Here is a 19,589-nt window from a genome sequence, read left to right on the forward strand (position 1 = left end):
AGGGGCGCAGCCCTGGAACCCCCAATACCTTTTTTTTTTTTTTTTTTTTTAATAATCATTTTCATTCACTTTCCTGAAAGTGAATTTCAATTTGAACGATAAATGTCAAAAATTTGCGATTTTCGTAAAAAGTGACACCGCCGAATTTTAGAAAGGGGTTGATATCAAAATTGAATAGGCAAGAATTTTATTGTTGAAAGAATTTTCACGACAATTGTTTGCTTTAGACAACTATTTTCCATTATGATTGGAAAGACTATTATTCACAATACCCTCTTAACGAAAGTTACGTAAAACAAAATGAAAGACTTTCTAAAGGTGATGAAAATTACTACGTTCTCAAATGCGAATTTTCTGATAACATTGAATCAGGAGCCATCCGTTTTAGTACATCTAAAAGTACAACTAAATTCTTAGTTGACACAACAAACTTCGTTAATTGTAGTAATTCCGGTTTCGGAGGAAGTTTATACTTCTCCACTGAAGGTGAATGTGTCCAATATCGAATAACAAGTTACTCATCAAAAATAACATCACAGCGTAAAGAAGGAGTTTACTGTTATTCAGATGTTACATATGAAGGATCATTCCAAAACAAAATACTTTCATCTTCAATCATTAATAGTGGAGATGAAAGTTTCCTTGGCCAATTCACTATTCACCTAAAAAATGGAAAAATTAATTTTGAAAATTCAAATGTTTCTCAATCAAAAGTATATGGAAATAGTATTTTAGGATTTTGTAATTTTAAATCTGAATCAAAAGTTTTATTTTCGATGTTTTTTGATAATAAAGATAAAATTGTTACTAACTATCCTCCTGTCTATTTATATACAGCACCATCTCCAAAAGTTCGAATTGAGTCAACGAATTTCCAAAATATTACTGATTATTGTGTAATATGTGCAAATGCAGCTACAGCATATTTACAATATTGTTGTTTCGCAAATAACAATGTTACTTGGAAATATTTCTTTGAATATAGTAGAGGTAAAATTACAATTGATAGTTGTTTCATTGATGTAGAAACACCAAAAACAGAAGGATCAGTTACAATAAACAACAGAATAAAAGATATATCTAACAACGATAAATGCATTAACTTTATCAAGAAAAAAGAAGTAGACATTTCAGATCTTGATGAAAATCCAAAATACAATATTTTTCTATTTTATCTCATAATCTTATAAACATTTCTCGTATAGTTTGATCAAATATAATATTTTTCTTAAGGGTTTACTGAAATCGGTTTGCCAAAGCCCTCAATTTCGAAGCTATTCGACTCTTACAGGCATGAATACGAATAAGCTATTCGTACACATATACTTAGATTCATATTTGGAGCTTAACTTATGAATTCTAGGTTCTAACTCCATTCTGTAAAATAATATAATCTGGAAATCTCGAAAATATGATGATTCTTGAATTTTTAAGCATGATAATATCCACATATTTATAAAATTGTATTTACACAAATCATTGATGTCTAAAATATTATAATATTCTAGGAAATCACGATAAATATTTCTTCACACAATTTTTTTCTTTATATACTTTCATAAATTGAAAAACTTCATTATCAAGAGGCTAAATCATTAGCCTTCAAATATTTTGCAAAAGTTTTCTGGAACTTTTTCTCTCAAATTTTTTGTAAAAATCAGAAAAAAAAATAAATAAATAAATAAGTGACACTAATCCAAAAAAAATGCTATCGTCTTGCCTACATCTCCAAACTGACTATGGATTTAAAAACAGTTTCGCCGGATGGAGAATTACTGAAAATTTGCTAACTCAGCCTGATTTTTTTGAATTCGGTGAACTCAAAAAGTGACATAATTTATACTTAATCTCGCTATAATCATTCATAACTTTTCCATATGTCAAATAGTTACAGTATGTTTGTGACTTTATTTCGTGTGGTCGTGATGCTCGTGATAACTGTTTTGAATTTAAGTGAATAATTGACAGATGATAGACGTCAATACTTGTGTTGGGAACCTTATCATATAACTTCAAATACTTTGATATAGTGCCGTGCAAATACTGTAATGATTTCTCGCATTTTTTAGATAACCTCGGTCATATCTTTTATTTATCTCATAATATTGGATGGTTTCTTCTTCTTTCAATTATATTTTTACACAAGTAAATTCTATTATTAGAAATGCTGAATAATTGAGAAAAACCTACATATTTGCAAATATTATCTAATTTTGAAAAATGAACACCATATGAATCAAACCTAGGTGCACAGTTATCCTTAATATCCACAATAGCCACTATGCCAAGGCATCCATCGAATAAATTGTTTTTCATTTCATATTTGATAATTTTATATTCCTTTTAGATGTCACCTTTTTGCAAATAGTCCCGCACTCCTTTCTTCCTCATCTGGATTATAGTATCCCAAGAAGTACACCAGTGGAAGAACAAAAACTTTAATCATATTGTAATTTGAAACTCTCTTGCATAAGCTAGTTTATTTCACACATATATTATATTATCACACCATATATATCATTGCTCAACAATCAAAATAATCATTAACTCATATTTTGATTCTCATATTTTGTGAATCTAACAAATCTCTCATATTTCAAATCCATTAGTATATTAACATTGAATAGAAACTAAATCAGGTCAGGTAAGTGGGGCTTCCAGGCGCGTTGCGCCCTCTAGCCCCTAAGAAACTAGAGGAGGAATGATACAAAGACCAGATGAAAAAAATAAAAATATTATAATAAAATTAAATTTTTAGTCTTAAATTGTTTTTTTATTCGGTATATTCTGAATCTTGAATGTCTTGGAAATTTTCTTCTTCTTCGCTCTCTGAGGTGAGGATTTCTTCGACTTCTTCTTCTTCGCTCTCTGAGGTGAGAATTTCTTCGACTTCTTCTTCTTCGCCATTGGGAGCAACAAATCCTGCGATGAAAACTTTGTATATACCTTCTTGAGGAGTCTCTATGATGAAAGTCGTATTGTTGAGGAAATGGAACTCGACATCTTGAACAAATTGGCAACTGCTGTGTGTGAATTTTGCAATTGTGAGAGGCTTTCCTTTATAGCCCTTGGGAAAGCTTGAGATAGTTACTGTTCCTCCATATGGAACTCTGGCAGGAATATCTAAAGCAACAGTTGTTATAACGTGGAAATTGTCTACGAATTGAGGCATAGGTTCAATGCAGTATAGTCGTTTTGACTGGTTGTCTTTTGTGTAGAAATATAAATAGAATGACCTTTCACCATGTTCATTCAATTCTTCCAAATAATTGTATGAATTTGGATATAAACGGACAAATTCAGCAACTTTAACTTCTTGTAAATGCTTCTGCAAGTTCTTTGGAAACAAGTGAATGAACTGGTCAATAGCTTGCAACGCTATGAGATTGGCAGTAACGGGTAAATATGAAGCAAACATGTCAACAAGTACGCCAGGGTCTTTTATTTCGTTTTCAAGAGGCTGAATGGCATCCATGACAGCTTGAAACATCTCGTTATAATCTCGATTGTCTTCTGAACCCCATTGTTCATTTAGCTTATCTAACAATTCTAACCTTTTCTTTGCGTATTTTCTACGAACTTTCTCTGAAAGAGGAGTGTCGCTATCTTGTGTGTCTTGAATTTGAGACTTAAATTGTTTGCAAAAGGCGAGATATCGTGTTTGCGACCTAGTGGTCATTGCAGAATGTGTTTCTGTATGTTCGATTGGATGTGTTTCTGTATTTTCGGGTGGTTGTGTTTCTGTATGTTCGATTGGAGTCTGATTGGTATGAACTTCTTCTGAAAATGCTTCTGTTCCGATAGTTGTTGTTGCCTGACCTGTTGGCTGAGCTGTTTCTTTGTGCAAATGCATATTGTTGGACAAATTGTCTTGAATTGTACGAGGAACTTGCTTTGGTATTATAGGAGGTCGTAAGGGTTTTGAGAATGGTGAGACATAAGTTGTAGGAACTTTAACTGCAGAGGTAGTCGACGAATTGTTTGCGACACTTTTTCTTCCTTCCATTATGAAAAATAAACTGTTTTTTTCGGACTACTCATAGAAAAGTTTAAAATAAACCGTTTTCGTCAACGGAGACCCCCTCTATTTTTTTATTTTATTTAATAGTTACCGTTGGCAAACCGTTCCATCTCAAATATTGAATGAACTAAAACGTTTTTTTTTTCTATATATACTTTTTTGTCCAACGGTAAAACTTTTTACACAACGGTTTTTGAGAGTCGTCGCCGTTGACTTTTTTTGTAGAGCACTCAAAATAGTATAACTTTGTCCGGACAAGTAAGGGTCTATCGTCGCTACAGGAAAAGTTACGGGCGTTCCAAGGAAGTATACTTTGAGAAGACTTTTCTCCATTTTAAAACAAGATAGGACGGTTATTTTACAAAACTGACAACACTTTGACCGAGTAGTTTTTTGTGCTGAACAAAAAGTGTCATATAAACATCTGTCAAAAACCGCTTTTTAACTTCACTTAAAATGCCACGTAAGCTACGTAAGAATATACGTAAGAGGAAGAGAGCATTGAAACATCCAATAGTAAAACTGACACCACAACAACAGTTGCAACAACAAATGATGAATGACCCCACTATGTTGCAACAAATGTCAAGCAATCCTATGCTCTTAAACCGAGTTTTTGGTGCACAGAGTGGAGGTTTAAGAGCGGCACTTTTAGCGAAAATGGCAGGCTATGGTGGAGCTGCAGACGGAACAGCCTATAACCCTCAAAGTCAAATGAATTTGAGTTCACTCAAAAATCAAATATCAGATGTCAAAAAGTCAAACATAGACATACAGAAGCAAATAAGTGAAAACGAAAAGAAACTAGAATATGACAGACACACAAAGAAACTCAATGAGTTAAACGTAGAGAAAAAGAAGAAAGAAGAACAACTGAAAGAACTAAGTACAGAGGAATATGCGAAAAAAGTGTCAGAAAAAGCAGCAGAAGTAGCAAAAATGGAACAAGATGTTGTAAATTTGAAAAACCATACTACTCATATAAAGTACTGAAAGATGAAGAGATAAAACAAAAAGCCCTGAAGACATATATGGATAGCGATGAGTATAAAAAAGAAGTTGAAGCAAATGTAAAGGCAGAAAAACTTTTACAGTTGCAAAACCAAACCGTACAGTATGAAAACTTAGCACAAGAAAGTAAAAATAACGACGCAGCCATGCAAAAGGCAATGAAAAGCGCAGAATATATAAAAGCTAACAATGACTGGTTAGATGCCCAAGCCAACGCTAAAGCAGCCCAGCTTATAGGGTCAATAAGGACAAAAATACAAGCGGATGAAGACAGTTCAAATGAAGCTTTAACAAATGCTGACTTTAAGAACGCCTTCGAAGCTCTTCATAGTAAGGTGAAACAAGTGAACGACTTCTCATCTGGAAAGAAACTGAAGTCTGAAGGTTTCGACAAAGAGTTAAAAGAAGTAGCACAAAATATAACGAAAATAACAGATGCAGCAACGAGACAGGCAGTTCAAAGTGCCTATGACGCCGTTAGAGCAACTGTTGTGGAAAGTCAAGAAAAAGAGTTACAACAGACCAAAACAGACCTAGTAAATGCTTTCTTAAAAACGAAAAGTCAGGTAGGACATTATGCTGCAGATGGAACATATGTGCCAGCTGGTGGAACTTATATACCAGCTGGTGGAACTTATATACTAGCTAGTGGAACTTATATACCACCAAACCCTCCAAGAGAAGCACCTGCACCAGGACTACCTAAAACATTTACATCGTCACATGGACACAGACACAGGCATGCACCACAACAACAACCAACACAACAACCAACAGTTCAAAATCCAGCACAACAACAACCAAAACCAACAGTTCAAAACCCTGCACCAAAACCAACAGTTCAAAACACTGCACCACAACAACCAGCACAACAACCACTCCACAACCAGCACACAACCAACAGTTCAAAACACTGCACACACAACAACCACAAACAGAGCAAGGACATAAAAGAAGTAGAGAACAAGGAAACCAAGAATTCTTAAAAATGCTTAAGAAGATATGGTTACCCAGATACTCTTGACTTTAGTGACAGATATAAAGAAGCTATTAGAAAGTTCAAGGAAGGAAATACTGACCCGAACCTATTTAGCTTTATGGCTCAGCACCAAACGGATATAATTTCAAACCTGGAAAATACAAGCTCGCTAAGGGATATGATTTAATAGCATATCATCCAAATGACATGATGAATTTACTCCGAGATATTTGGTGTCAGAGCTAAATGACAATTCAACAACTCTCTTCATGAAACGCGTAAAAAATAGAGACGGAACGAAAGAAGAAAGGTTTGAGTCGGATGACTTAGATAGGGAACTTGTTAAAAACGGTCTCGGAATATATGAAATGCCAGCAGATGAGGTACAAGAAACTCCACAGGAAGAAGTTCAGATACAACCAGACATGGAAGAAATAGTTCAGCAACAACAGCTAGAAGAGCCTGAAGGAAACGAACAAGTCCCTCCTTTGGAAACTAACTTCACAGAACTAGATGAAGATTTGGAACAGCCGAAAAATCTTGACCCTCAACAAGAGTATGAGGAATATGGAATCTTTCCAAGAGTCTAAGAAAAATTCGGCTGACATAGTAGAAGAATATCGAAAAATGTTTGCCGACATACAAAAGACTCCAACATCAGATGAAAATATTCAGCATAGAATGGAAGTACTGAAAGAAAATGTACACAAATACAACAACCTTTTTACTTACGACATATAACGTTCAATCTTTGGCTGAACTCGGTGAAAATAAAAGGTTAAATTTCAACAAAACATATAGAAATGAAACATTGTTTAAAGTTCATTCAGAACCTAACCAATATGGAAACAAACCTACTTTTGTTTCTGCAGACTATGGAACTACAATGAGATGGGGTCATAAAGCTAATCCGGATAGGTGGTTCATAAACTTACAACCACAATTCCAAGAAGTTGTAGACGCAATGGAAGTGAATGGTGAACCAGATATAGCTGGTATTTTCAGCGCGGCTTTAATGCCATTGAAAGATATGAAAGATGCAGATATTTTGGACCAGTATGAAATGAACATGGCTGATGGAAATATAACACCTGACGTTCTAGAACATTTATCTCAAAGAACTACACAGAACCATAGAGATGGTATATTTGGTGAAGAGTTTAGAAAGAAAGTTAGGGAGAGAGAAGGAAGAGAACCTATTGTACATGACCTTGCAAACGAAAGTTTGCAAAATGTCATAAAAACTTACTTTGCAGACAATGAACCGAGAAGGGATGAATATTTAAGAAAACTCAAATGGACAGTACCAAATGAAATGTTAGTATTGAAAAACATGTTCCTTGACAAAATAAAACCAACTACAGAAATAAATGACGCAAGACTGAAACGTTGGGTAAAAGCTTTCCCATTCACAAAAGATATTATTGGTAACATGGAAAGAAAACCAGAATGGCTACAAAAACATATATTTGGAAACGAGCTTATTCCATATGGACAAGCTATGTTTGAAGAGCTTGAACCGGAAACTCAGGAAAGAGTCATGCAAACAATACGCGAAGACTCAAATACAAACTATGACAAAATCTTTCTAGGATATAGGTTACCTGAGATGGGCGACCAGAGCCCAAAGGCAAAAAGGACATGGGAAATTTACAACATACTAGGTGAACATGAGGCAAAGATGCAACAACTTGAAGCAGAGGGCAAGTTACCAAAAGCGACACCAAAGAAGAAGAGAAGAGTAGAACAAAGTGAAAGTAGTGAAGAAGTAACTTCATCTAGTGAAAGTAGTGGCAATGAAGGAAAAAGAAGAGTTAAAAACTCAGCAGGAAGAAAGTAAAGCTTGGTCCACGTGGGTTCTATTATGACAATAAATCCAACTATTCTATATTTTTACCCATATGAAATGTACGCCGCTCAGAATATAACGCCAACAGTTTTGGATGCCATGAACGGAAATGTTTCCGAATGGTATAACGAATGCGACAATGCCATTAGAAGGTCAGAAATAGTTCCTGGAACTTACGAATATACAACTGCTGTTTCTTATGGAAACGTAGGTGAGTTTGGAGAAGGTTCTTCAACAACAGTAGATATTGCTTGCGACAGGTTTCATATTATTTCTATTGACAACTCATTCTTATACGTGGAACAAGACATTGAAATAAAACCTTCTGCCAAGTTGTCTGACAAGAAAGGTTGCAATGGAATTTTCTATGTCGGATACCAATATGCTCCAGAAGTTTTCATGGGATATAAGATATATTCTAACTCTGACTTAGTTCAAACAGTAACATGGGCAAACTATGAATGGTTCGCTTTGAGAAACTCAGTACAACCACAAGCTAGAGAACAAACAGACCAGTATGCAACTATTGAGAAAATAAGAAGACTTGACCCTAACGTTCCAGGAGTTTATGTTAACCTTTCTGGTTCAAACTGCAGCAGCAGTAACCAAAGTAAAACTGAAACTTAGAGTTCCTTTGTCATCTTTCCTCATCTTCAGGTTTTTAAGATACTTGCCAAACTGGGCAGGAAAAATTTCTATCGAACTTACTCCAAGCAAAAATAACTTAGTCATTGCACCAACACAAGACCCATTCACTCTTACAGATACTGGTGAGCTCAGCAACCATTCGGAATTTTGCAAAGACAAAGTTGACTTAGACTTTGGTTTCTCAAACTTCAACAATGAAGTAAACTATATTTCAATGCTGCTGGAACTGCTTGGGACCCAGTTAAGTTCACATGCGAAAAATTTGAATGCAAGAGAATAGAAAGCAGACTTGCAGTCTATATGTTGGACCCAGATATTTCAAATGCTTTAGCTGCCAAATATATTGCAGTTCCACTTATGTTCCCTATACACCAAATATCTGTAAAGACTTTGCAGGTGAAGTTGGAAACCAAAGTGCTGACCCAGGTGCAAGAACAGATATTGCTTTAACAACTGCAATGAAACATGCAGATACTATGTTTGTACTGTTCAGACGAACTATAAATGACTATTCTTGTTTCTACAACCCTGGTATTAAATATCATATAAACATAGATGGCAAATATTATCCAAGAGAAGAATATTCTACAGTTGAGGATATGAGGTCATACAACTTGACATTAGATGCTATGAACTTTAACAACAACTTCACAACAACCATTAACCCTGAAATGCAAAGTTCTATTATGCCATATGTGAAAGTATGGACTCATACAGGAGGTCAAAAAACTCAATATACAAATGGAGACCGTTCAAACTTTTGGCTTGGCATTCCATTTGCTGACTCAGAAGACTTTATGGGTGGTATTTCAACTGTTGGTACTGTACAAATACAATATACTGGTGACAGAGACGGTCCAGATGAATTGAGAGCAAAGAAGTTTACAAAACCAATAGCACTTTTCACGGAAGATGCTCTTTTGAAGATTCGTTCGATGAAACCTGCTGGGGCTCCTCAGATTGGCATAACGACAGCTTCCATCGAGCAGATTTTGGCAGCAGGTCAGTAAGTTGTTCTTGAACTGACTTCTCTCCGTCAAATATTGACAGTACGCCAGTTTTGACATAAATTGTATTATAAACTTACCTTTAGAAATATCTGTAAGTTTTGTTGTTATATTTTTGTCTGCTTCAAGAACTTTCACCATTTCAGTTATACCAACTTTCTTTGCTTTATGAAAATATTTTGGTTCAGCAAAGACTGCTATTCTATAACATTTTCCATTGTTTGTAAAGAACTATTCTGTCAATGTATTTGTATTGTTTGTGTGTGTAAACTTTGTTCTGCTTCAATTCGAAGAGATACTCAATACGTCCATCTTTTTATTCTAAGTAAAATGTCATTTCCGAAAAATAGAAGCGTAAGTGTTTCAAAAGGTTTAATGGCGGTGGCAGATGTGAAGTTAAATTCACCAACTCAAACAAACAGTCAAAGTGTTATTGTCAATGTCAAAGAAAGAGATGTTGAAGTGGGGAAACCATACGAAGACGAAGATGGTATAACAATTGTTCCTGTAAAAGAACAACCAACATACCTGAAGTTAGCAGAGACTTAAGTTCTGTTGCAGATATTCGAAACGACTACCAACAACTGAAAGACAAACTTCAAACTCAGGAGAAGATTTGTCAAGCTTTAGGTATAATGTTAAACTTGGTCGAACACAACCCTGTAAAAGTGAACTCATATGTCATTGCACCTCATGAAGTTTTGAAAGAACTATTGAAACTTTTGACAGAGGCAGACGATATAAACATCAAAGAAATAGAACCCGACATTAGTTGCTGTGGTGTTTCATATAATGTCATTGACAAGATATACGTTATGAAAGGAGGTGAAACGTTGAACTTAAAATATAGTTTCCCAGACGTTATAAAAATATTTGACGACCACAACATTTCATTAAAATTTATTTGCTAAGTAAATGGCAGAAGACATAGTGGTTTATACTATTACGACTAAAAACCCTGAGTCATATAATTCTATAACAACAAACTTACAAAGTCCTCAAGGACGATATTGTAAACTAACCTTAAACACAATGACGACTAAAGCCTGTTTTGCTCTTTTGACACCAGAAGACTTTATTGTTGTGAATGGTAAAAAATACTCCTTTGAAGATACTTACTCAGATATACCACCAACAGGTTTTGTTGACTTATTTAATACTTTAAGGACGGTGTAACATGTGCTGCAACTAGAGCAGGTTTCATTATGTTTGGATGTCCGACTGAGTTTACTATAAACGATATGAGCTATAATACAAAACTTATATCTGGTTTTTACTACCAACAGTTTCCTATAACAGGAAAAGGTGTCATACAAGGAATGTCTGTTCCATTGACTTTAAGCACACCTATTTTATATATTGTTTCAAACTTAGGTTCAAAGTGTTATTCGAATGTCGACAGAAACTACTATGACCAAAAGATACTTATGCGTATAAAAACACTTTCTCTGCTGGTTTGCCTATTGTTCATTCGAATGCAGAGTTTTCAGCTTTAGTGAACTCAAACACTTTGGCAAGTATAAACTTAACCTTAGTTGACGCAAACTTTGTTCCTGTAAAACTTTTATGTCCTATGTATTTGTCAATGACGGCAGAAAGTTTCGAATTGGAAGATGCAACTGGTGAAAGTATTGTATTACAAGAACAACTTCAACAACAAATAGCTCAAGAACAACAACAAATGCAAGAACAACAAATGCAACAAAGTCAAGAATAAAAAAAAATATTTTTTTTATTTTTATAAAAATGTACAGAATAGATGTTTCAGATTTTTATGACTTCCAAGCATTCAGAAATATGTGTCCATTTAGACTATAACAAAGCAGTCGAGAATTTGAAACGTTTAGTCATTTATGTCGACTCTGCCCCAGAATGTTATGTTATGAAAGAATGGGATGTAGTCTTTAACAAACCAAAGCGACAATAGTTTCAGAACAAGAATGTAGACAGAAACTTAAGAAAATAAAAGTCGTACAAGTTGGCATGAAGATGTTAGATGCTTGGGATATCTTATTGTCAAAGTTAGAAGATTTTTCAGTTCGAGGTATAAAGTTCTATACACCTTCTCCAAACTTCTATTCTATCTTCACTGGATATAAATACGAACAAGTAGAATGGAAAGAAAATATTATAGAAGCTTGGTTAGACCATGTCAAAGAAATTATATGCAATGGAAACGAAAGAGTCTATGAGTATATCTTATGTTGGTTTGCAAACATCTTACAACATCCAAGTGCTAAAAATGAAACTGCTCTCATTATAATTGGAAAACAAGGAACAGGTAAGAACACTTTCTTTACAGATATTTATGCAAACTGTTAGAGGTATTCGAACCCTAATATGACAAACTTAGAAAACATCTGCGGTAAATTTAACTCTTCAATAGAGAATATGAAACTTATAGTTTAATGAACTTCAAAGTATAGATACAACAAAAGTTTTAAACTCAGATGCTTTGAAGAGTCTTATAACAGACAAAGTTGGAGTTGTTGAAAGAAAATATAAAGACCAAAGAGTTTGTGAAAATGTTGCAAATTTCATTATGGTTTCAAACAATGCTGTTCCGATGAAGTTAGAAAGTTCTGACAGAAGATATGTAGTTGTCAGAACGTCAGATTCTCATATGCAAGATACAGAATATTTTGACGACTTAGCAGAAACTTTGACATCTGACTTTTACAACCACTTGTTCTCATATTTTATGACATTAGATATTTCAAAGTTCAATCCAAGACAAATTCCACATACCGAAGAGAGACAAACATTGTTAGAAGCAAACAAGAGTGTATATGAACTGTTCATAGATGAAACTGACTTTGAGTGTTTAGATGAAAGGTCATTGTACGATTCGTATAAACAATATTGTCAAGAGTATGGTTATATGACAGCGTCTAAACGAACATTCTTGGCAAATGTCAAAAGTCTTTTAGACGTACAGAATGGTGTATATACAAAGAAAAATTTTTCTGAGTAAATTTTAAAAAAAATATTTTTTTATCCGATAGAAAAGATGGCAAAATTCATCTCAGTAAACAAGTACATGTCAGGACTTAAAGAAGAACTAGACCCATTCACATATTTGAATGTTTACTTCTACCATTTTGAAAAGTCTTCATTCAGCAAAGTTTGGAACATCGAACCAGTTAAGTTTGCTATTGTGACTAAAAATGGTGCGAAATTTGAAGACTTAGACATAGAAGGTTTGTTAGCAGTCAAAGAAAGTTTTGACAGAAGGTTCTCAAACTTAAAGAAGGCAAAGCATACAAACTTGTTATACCTTATGAACCAAAGAAAGCAGACGACTATGAATATTATGAGTCTAAAGTTGTAGAAGTTCAAGGTAAATTGGGTAAAAAGATTTTAGAGTCTAAGCCAGTGTTTGCTCCTAAAGAGGAAGAGAACATTGACATTGACCCAGAAATGTTCTAAAAATAAAATTTTATTTTTACATGTCAAATTTCTTTTCTCTGGCTCTGGTTCAGGTTCTTTCTTCTCTTCTTCTACTTTCTTTTCTTTCTTTTCTCTCTTCTTCTTTTCTGGTGGAGTTATGTCAAATTCTCAGAACCATATTTTGTAAAAGTTCTTTGTCCTTTAATAGCTCTTCTATTCTGTTTTCTATTTCATCTTCAAGAACAGCGCATGTGTCTTCTTTGCATTCTAAGAAGTTTTGTTGGACTTCATCTCTCCAAGAGGCGTCATCTCTGTCAACAAGTCTGTCATTGACAAATTTTAAGACTGCTCTGCTTAATGTTTTATGGTTCTTGTCATATTCCCAGAAACAGAACTTTAGAACAAATTCACCTTTCTTGTTTACACTATGTAAGATTTTATGGTCGACAGATGTTTTGCTGTCGAAAAGCTTGTCTCGAATATAGATAGCGAAATCGCTAGACATTTTCTAAAAGATAAAAATTTTAATTTTTCTAAAAATATGTTAGAAAAAAAGTTTGCTGACATTGACAAAAATTTGAGAATGTTTTAAAAGAACAAGAGGAAATTAGAAAATGCTCAGATAAAACCCATACATGACAAGTTCTTATTTGCTCAGAATGGTATAACAGGTCTAATTGCACCACCTGGGTCGGGTAAGACTTTCACTTATCTTAAAATGGCTGCACAACAACAAGAACTAGATGAGAAGAACCCATTCTATGAGTTAGTTGTTATTTGTAGTACTTCTGGTCAATTTGACCAAACCGTCAATTCGTTCAAAGATATTATAAAGAAGTCTAAGTTAGTATGTATAAAAGACTCTGAGTTGTTAGATTGGATAAAGAAGTACCAAAGAAGAGTTTTGAAGTACAATGCTATAAATGAGTATATAAATTCGAAGTTTAAAGACCCAAATGAGGAAATGCAGAGAATATTAGAGAAGAAACACTTCAGAAACAAACAGAAAGAGATAGAATACATTTCGAAGAAATTGCAATCTTACGATTGGAAGACTTACCCTCATAGATGTCTTCTTATCTTAGATGACTTTGCTTCTCATCCTTTGTTAAAGAATAGAGAACAAGATATGTGTCGAATTCTTAAGAAGCTCAGACACTTTAACATTTCAGTTGTCATTTGTGTACAGACAGCAAAGAGTTTAAGTAAGGATGTAAAGAGAATACTTACTGACATTGTACTTTTCCCCGGATTGTCCGAAGACGATTTCATGGAACTTATGAAAGAGTCCATGGCAGGTAAGTTTGACAGACATGAACTATGGGAGAAGTACAAAGTCATACAAGACCCTCATACTTCTTTCAGAATTCACATCTACGCAAACAAAGTTCAAATTGTAAAAAGTCAAGCGTAAAAATAAATGGTTCATTTACTCTGCTTGTTTGAAGTTGTCAAAATACTCTGTTATTTTTTCTGTCTTTACATACAAAATAAAAAAAATATTTTACAAAAAACTAACTTTATTTTTTCTATCTTGTATAAAAGATATGATTTCAGGGATTTTTTTGACGAAGTGTCAAAGTTCTCTTCGTAAAAAAATAACAGTTATATAATGAAATTTGGTCATTTTTTTACGATTTCAGGGATTTTTTTTTACGAAGTGCAAAAGTTCTCTTCGTAAAAAAATAACAGTTATATAATGAAAAAGTGTCATTTTTTCATGTCCGAAGACTCGAAGGTGCAACACTTCCAAAATACCGACGAACTCAGAAGAGCAGCATGGCAGTATCTTCTTGACAACTTCTTTGAGTTCTCCAGGTACACCTTGGAAAATGCTGAAGAACTCCGACACAGAGAATTTGGAGAAATTGCACTCCAATACTACCTTGACAAACAAAGGGTAAACAAAGGGCAAAATAAGACTAAAAACTTAACGTTTAAAAAGTGACATTTTTAATGAGCTCCGAGTCACCGAGAAAACTTGGTCAGATGTTAGCAGCTTACTTCCCTGAGGAGGATGGAAGCGTTACATACGTAAGGTTCAAAAACAACGAACCTGGAATTGCGTACCAAATTCGCAATTACATGACCATGGAAGAGTACGAAAGGCTCCTACAAGAGAAACCAGCTCTAAACTCAGAAAAGAAAGAATAAAAAGTTTAACTCGTAATTGTTTATTTTTTTTACTTGTATGGGCAAGCTGCAAGAATGAAGTCGACTATCTCAGTCTTTGTCTTGACGAGCTGGACGGCTCTTGCGAGTACGTCTGTTTTGCGGTCTCCAGCTGGTGTTTGACCTTCGTAATTGCGCATGTTCTTGAGAGCTCCAACTGTAATGATTGTAGGATGAAGAGTCTCTCAGACTGCTTGAGGTAGTCTTCACGGTCACGAACCGAATCTGTGGTACGAGTCGAATCGGTCGATTTGAGGGAAGAGACTGAAAGCCTGTCATCTTCCATTGGAGCTGTAGCATACTCTTTGCGTAAGCGGTTCAGACCTTCTTCGAAGTCTTGGTCTCTCTTCGATTGAGATTGGAATTGGAATTGCTGGGGTGGAGCTTGCTGGGGTGGAGCTTGCTGGAACATCCAAGGGTTGGGGAAGTAAGGCATAGGCTGAGGAGGAGGGTAGTTCGGGAAGCCTTGTGGTGGGTAGTAACATTGAGGTGGAAATTGGTAGTAATTTGGTGGAGGTACTTGCTGGAACTGAGGTGCAGGGGCTGGTGCTTTAGGTTCTGTAGCTTTCGGTACTTCTGGCTTTGGAATGGACTCGGTTGGTGGTACGTCAGTCATCCGTTTGTGTCCTGTCGGAAGGAAAATTTTTTCCTGTCGGATGGAAGGACTCGGAATGCCAGAAGGAAGAACTTTTCCTGTCGGAAGGAAAAATTTTTCCTGTCGGAAGGAAGAACTTTTCCTGAAGTTCGACCAAAAAGTTCTCAATTTTCGAAAATTTGAATGGTTTGCGGACGGACAACTGGAAAATTTTTTCCTGTCGGAAGGAAAAATTTTTCCCTTTGTCCGGAAAAATTTTTCCAGTTGTCGGGAAAATATTTTCCTGTCGGATGGAAGGACTCGGAATGCCAGAAGGATTTGACGAGGCAGTTTACCTTATAGAGATAAATGAAGTTGTTAAGCAGTACTTGCGCAAGGTAATGAAGCCCAAGGTCAAGTTCACCAGTATTTCTGGAAGGTCTACACTTCAGCTCGAGACTTCGACTGGAATTCCAATTCAAATACCAGACGGGACAGCCTACGATGCATAAAGGACGCCAAAAGAGAAGCTCTTGTTAAGTTCTTAAACAAACGTCCTTGGATAAAAATACCAAACAAGGAGAACCCCCTACCCCATATGAAATTGGCAATTCAGTCTCTCCTTCACTTCTCGGTCAGCCGTTCTACATAACCTGTGAAGGCGACATTCAGCCAGTTCTTCAGCCAGTTCAGTAAACATCTCATTTTAACTTCACTTTTTTTATGTTTTTACGCATGTGAAGAAGAAGCCTTCTGGTAAGTTTCTTATAGCCATATACATGGCACGCTTTGAGTAAAAACATTTTTTGAATGAAGCAAGTTAAATTCGTCCCACACCAATCTCAATGGACCGATGAAGAGTTTCAAGCTATGGTTGAAGACGTTGAGAACGACATAGACGGCGAACTTGAAGGAGCTCAAATCACAATTGCAACCAAAATTGCAGGAGTCAAGGAACAGATAGCTCCACTTAAAGCTACCAAAGCTACTCTTGACCTCATGGATAGTTACCGTTTAGATGTCAAGAGTGGAATAAGACAATTAAAATTAAAACTTCTAAACTACGAAGCTATACTCCAAAAGTTAGCAGAAATGAGAAGACTTTACCAGAGCTACTTACATGTAAGGGACTTACCTTCAAGCAGTCCGACCAAAGATGAATTTTCTGACATTGTCCCAATTTTGTCCGAAAGTCAGCTCAGATGTTTCGAACTGCTCCCAACATATCCGGAATATGAACGTTTGCCTGAACTCTTCCACAATCTCAAAAAACGTTTTTTGGTTCTCATGTTCCAAACTTTTATCGGAAGAGACAACAAACGTTCAGAAGAAGAACAAGATATTATTTTAAACTTGTTGTATGACTTAACCGTCATAACAAGCTTTTTGAAGTAAAACCGTCATTCTCAAACCACTTCATTTTTTCGATGTCCGAACAAGCACCGAAGCCAAACTCAATGGCAGATGTCCTTTCAAGGTTGTCAGACAAGCGCCCAGTTCAAATTCAAATTGCCCAATTGAACGCTCATCTGTCAAACACCATTAAGACTCTCCAAAGTAGTCTTATGGAAGAGATAACCAATCTCAAAGTCGAAGTCCTCACGAACCAAGCTTCCAATAAGAAAGTCCTGAACGATTTCGCGGAAACCTTGCGCCAATACAACATAGAGAACCAAAACCTTGCCCAACTCATCTACCGTTTCTTCGAAGAGATTGACACCATCTGGGCGGCACTCGGAAAGGACAGAACCTCCAACACCGTAATTCGTGAGTACCAAATTCAAGAAGGAATTTTCGAGGAAGAAGAGGAAGAAGAGGAAGAAGAGGAAGAAGAGAAACACAAAGAAGAGGAAGTTTGGGCAACCCTTGTTGCCGATGACGCTTATGAAATTCCCAACCCTACCCATACAAAATCCGCAACAAGGAGACCGGCAAGGTTCTTACCCCAGTCCTCAACAACTTGGGACACTTGAACCTTACCCTTCGAAATTACGGTTCAATTTCCATGGGAAGGCTTGTCGGTATGCAATGGGTTCCAAATCCAGACAAGAAGACGAGGGTCAGACACATTGACGGTGACAAGCTCAACAACCGTAAGGAGAACCTCGAGTGGTTCTAAGAGTAAAAAAATTTATTTTAGGGGGAAACCCGAGTAAATTTAGGTGTTTAGTTCATTAAGTAGGTTAAATTAAGGGTAATTTGGACAATTAGCTCCCGACCTCTGAATTGGGCTCTTTCGTTATCTTCCCAGTTGCGTAGGAGGTCGTCCCAGAGGAGTTGGTAGAATTGCCAATCCAAGGACGATTTGTCCTCCCAAGCATTGAGGATGTACTGCTCGTAGAGTCTCATGACCTCTCCCTTGCACCAGACACCCTCTCCCTTGGAACGTAAGGCTTCTTTGAGGTGCTCGAATGCGATTGGCTGCTTGACCATCCGAAATGACACTTTTTGTCCGTTTGGTCAATGTTCGTGTCTCGTGCCATAGTCGACGAAAATACAGACAAACAGGTTATATATGAGTTTGAGACCAAGAATGGTGTAACTCGACCTGTCCGATTCAAAGACTCCGAGGGCGACCATGAAATTAAACGGAAATTAGCTAGGAAGGAATATAAAATGGACTGGTTGCCACCACCTCCACCTCCACCACCTTTACCTGTTCCTCAAGTAAATAAGCCTTTCCCGTTCCCAAGAATTCCCACATTTTAATTCAAATTCGAATAAAAATTTTTTATTTCATGCAATGTTTAACTATTTCACCATCTTCTTTAACACCCCAGTACTTACGCTTGGAGAGGACATGAACTTCGGTGAAAATTTTGTCCAATTTGAATTGACCCATCTTTCACCGACCATTCCCATTTCAATGAGTTTGTTGTATCCTTCTTCGTTCGTCATGAGTGCGTCAATGTTCTCATAGTAAACCTTGACTTTCGATTTGACTTCCGAGAAGAACTCATTGTAGTTGTCAAGGACTGCCTTTGCGAACTGAGGGTAAGACCAATGTTCGACAATAGGTTTTAATGTGGTTACTAAGCCACTTTGACCTTGAGTGAATTCGTACTTCAAAACAAAAGGAGAAAACCTTTCAACAAAGTTGTCGACCTTCTCATAATGTTTACTCTTCATCTCTTGAGGTTTCTTAATGGAATATCCCCATGTCGAATTCATAAGCAATTTGAGTGTCATTGCAAGTTTGGGGTTTGAAGCTTTCCTAATATCATACAGTTGTTGTATGACTTTTCCAACTGTATAGTTCCTTCCCGGGAACTCACCATCTTCGTTTGGAATTCCAGTCGAATATATTGGACAAACCTCATGTACGCAGCGTTAAGGTCGACATAGTATATTTTTTCATTGAGTCGAACTTGTCGCAACCAATTGGTCCAGTTTGTGGAAATTCAAGTGAGTCTCTTATCTTCTGAGAAACTTCTCCTGTTATCTCATAAACATCGTCGAAGCAACCTGTTTCATATAAAACCTTCTGACCTAACTCAGATGCTCTCCAATACAATTTGACGTCAATTGGATGTCTCAATGGAAGTTTGTTTATAGCATCTTGAAGTTCTTGCAACCTCATTGGAAGTTCTTCTGGTTCAGGTTGGTATCCGAACAATCCAACTCCTTGTGGAATTGTGTACTTCTTTTGTACTAGAACTTTGTCTGGAACAACTTTTGGTCTTGCTAACAGTGAAAAGTTTGTTTCGTCTTTTGGTACAAAAGTTTCTGTCAGCTTGTCATCTGGAATTGGTTCCAACAAACCTTTCTCGAAAAGAATGTTTACAGCTCTGACAATGTTGCACTTGCCTTTTCCGAACAATGGGTTTGTAAGACTTTCGTTCAACATGAAGTGGTTGTGGACAATTACAATCTTCAACCATGGTAAATTGAACTCAACAACATAGTCGTCATGTGAAGAACCTTTAGCTGTAGGTATG

At 36.0% G+C, this 19,589-nt stretch overlaps 8 protein-coding genes and 5 pseudogenes across 13 annotated transcripts, besides 1 other annotated feature; 9 read left to right on the plus strand and 4 right to left on the minus strand.

Annotated features, from left to right (window-relative positions):
- Nucleotides 1–776: 776 nt before the first annotated feature.
- TVAGG3_0550520 (uncharacterized protein) lies at nucleotides 777–1,190 on the plus strand (the record flags this gene model as incomplete). The annotated part of the gene is made up of 1 exon (XM_001323271.1): nucleotides 777–1,190. One exon carries the CDS (start codon nucleotides 777–779, stop codon nucleotides 1,188–1,190), a length of 414 nt encoding a protein of 137 aa, XP_001323306.1.
- Nucleotides 1,191–2,773: 1,583 nt separating this feature from the next.
- Nucleotides 2,774–3,172, minus strand: TVAGG3_0550530 (uncharacterized protein; the record flags this gene model as incomplete). Its single annotated transcript, XM_051238159.1, has 1 exon — nucleotides 2,774–3,172. One exon carries the CDS (start codon nucleotides 3,170–3,172, stop codon nucleotides 2,774–2,776), a length of 399 nt encoding a protein of 132 aa, XP_051095983.1.
- A 1,305-nt stretch (nucleotides 3,173–4,477) lies between these two features.
- On the plus strand, nucleotides 4,478–5,677 carry TVAGG3_0550540 (annotated as a pseudogene). Its single transcript has one exon. A coding segment is annotated over exon 1 (1,200 nt).
- A 78-nt stretch (nucleotides 5,678–5,755) lies between these two features.
- Nucleotides 5,756–6,018, plus strand: TVAGG3_0550550 (annotated as a pseudogene). The gene has a single exon. A coding segment is annotated over exon 1 (263 nt).
- Nucleotides 6,019–6,840: 822 nt separating this feature from the next.
- Nucleotides 6,841–19,589: part of a mobile genetic element that runs on past the window's edge.
- Nucleotides 9,064–9,518, plus strand: TVAGG3_0550570 (annotated as a pseudogene). Its single transcript has one exon. A coding segment is annotated over exon 1 (455 nt).
- On the plus strand, nucleotides 12,058–12,489 carry TVAGG3_0550580 (uncharacterized protein; the record flags this gene model as incomplete). Its single annotated transcript, XM_051238160.1, has 1 exon — nucleotides 12,058–12,489. The coding sequence occupies one exon, from the start codon at nucleotides 12,058–12,060 to the stop codon at nucleotides 12,487–12,489; it is 432 nt and encodes a 143-aa protein (XP_051095984.1).
- Nucleotides 13,624–14,319, plus strand: TVAGG3_0550590 (protein of unknown function, DUF4106 family; the record flags this gene model as incomplete). Its single annotated transcript, XM_051238161.1, has 1 exon — nucleotides 13,624–14,319. One exon carries the CDS (start codon nucleotides 13,624–13,626, stop codon nucleotides 14,317–14,319), a length of 696 nt encoding a protein of 231 aa, XP_051095985.1.
- On the minus strand, nucleotides 15,089–15,693 carry TVAGG3_0550600 (annotated as a pseudogene). The gene has a single exon. A coding segment is annotated over exon 1 (605 nt).
- TVAGG3_0550610 lies at nucleotides 15,963–16,205 on the plus strand (annotated as a pseudogene). The gene has a single exon. A coding segment is annotated over exon 1 (243 nt).
- On the plus strand, nucleotides 16,462–17,046 carry TVAGG3_0550620 (uncharacterized protein; the record flags this gene model as incomplete). Its single annotated transcript, XM_051238162.1, has 1 exon — nucleotides 16,462–17,046. One exon carries the CDS (start codon nucleotides 16,462–16,464, stop codon nucleotides 17,044–17,046), a length of 585 nt encoding a protein of 194 aa, XP_051095986.1.
- TVAGG3_0550630 (uncharacterized protein) lies at nucleotides 17,818–18,084 on the minus strand (the record flags this gene model as incomplete). The annotated part of the gene is made up of 1 exon (XM_051238163.1): nucleotides 17,818–18,084. The coding sequence occupies one exon, from the start codon at nucleotides 18,082–18,084 to the stop codon at nucleotides 17,818–17,820; it is 267 nt and encodes an 88-aa protein (XP_051095987.1).
- On the plus strand, nucleotides 18,115–18,360 carry TVAGG3_0550640 (uncharacterized protein; the record flags this gene model as incomplete). Its single annotated transcript, XM_051238164.1, has 1 exon — nucleotides 18,115–18,360. The coding sequence occupies one exon, from the start codon at nucleotides 18,115–18,117 to the stop codon at nucleotides 18,358–18,360; it is 246 nt and encodes an 81-aa protein (XP_051095988.1).
- Nucleotides 19,172–19,498, minus strand: TVAGG3_0550650 (uncharacterized protein; the record flags this gene model as incomplete). The annotated part of the gene is made up of 1 exon (XM_051238165.1): nucleotides 19,172–19,498. A coding segment is annotated over one exon (327 nt), but the record flags the coding sequence as incomplete, so codon positions are not given.

Source organism: Trichomonas vaginalis, chromosome II (assembly GCF_026262505.1).
Source record: "Trichomonas vaginalis G3 chromosome II, whole genome shotgun sequence".
Taxonomy (NCBI): Eukaryota; Parabasalia; order Trichomonadida; family Trichomonadidae; genus Trichomonas; species Trichomonas vaginalis.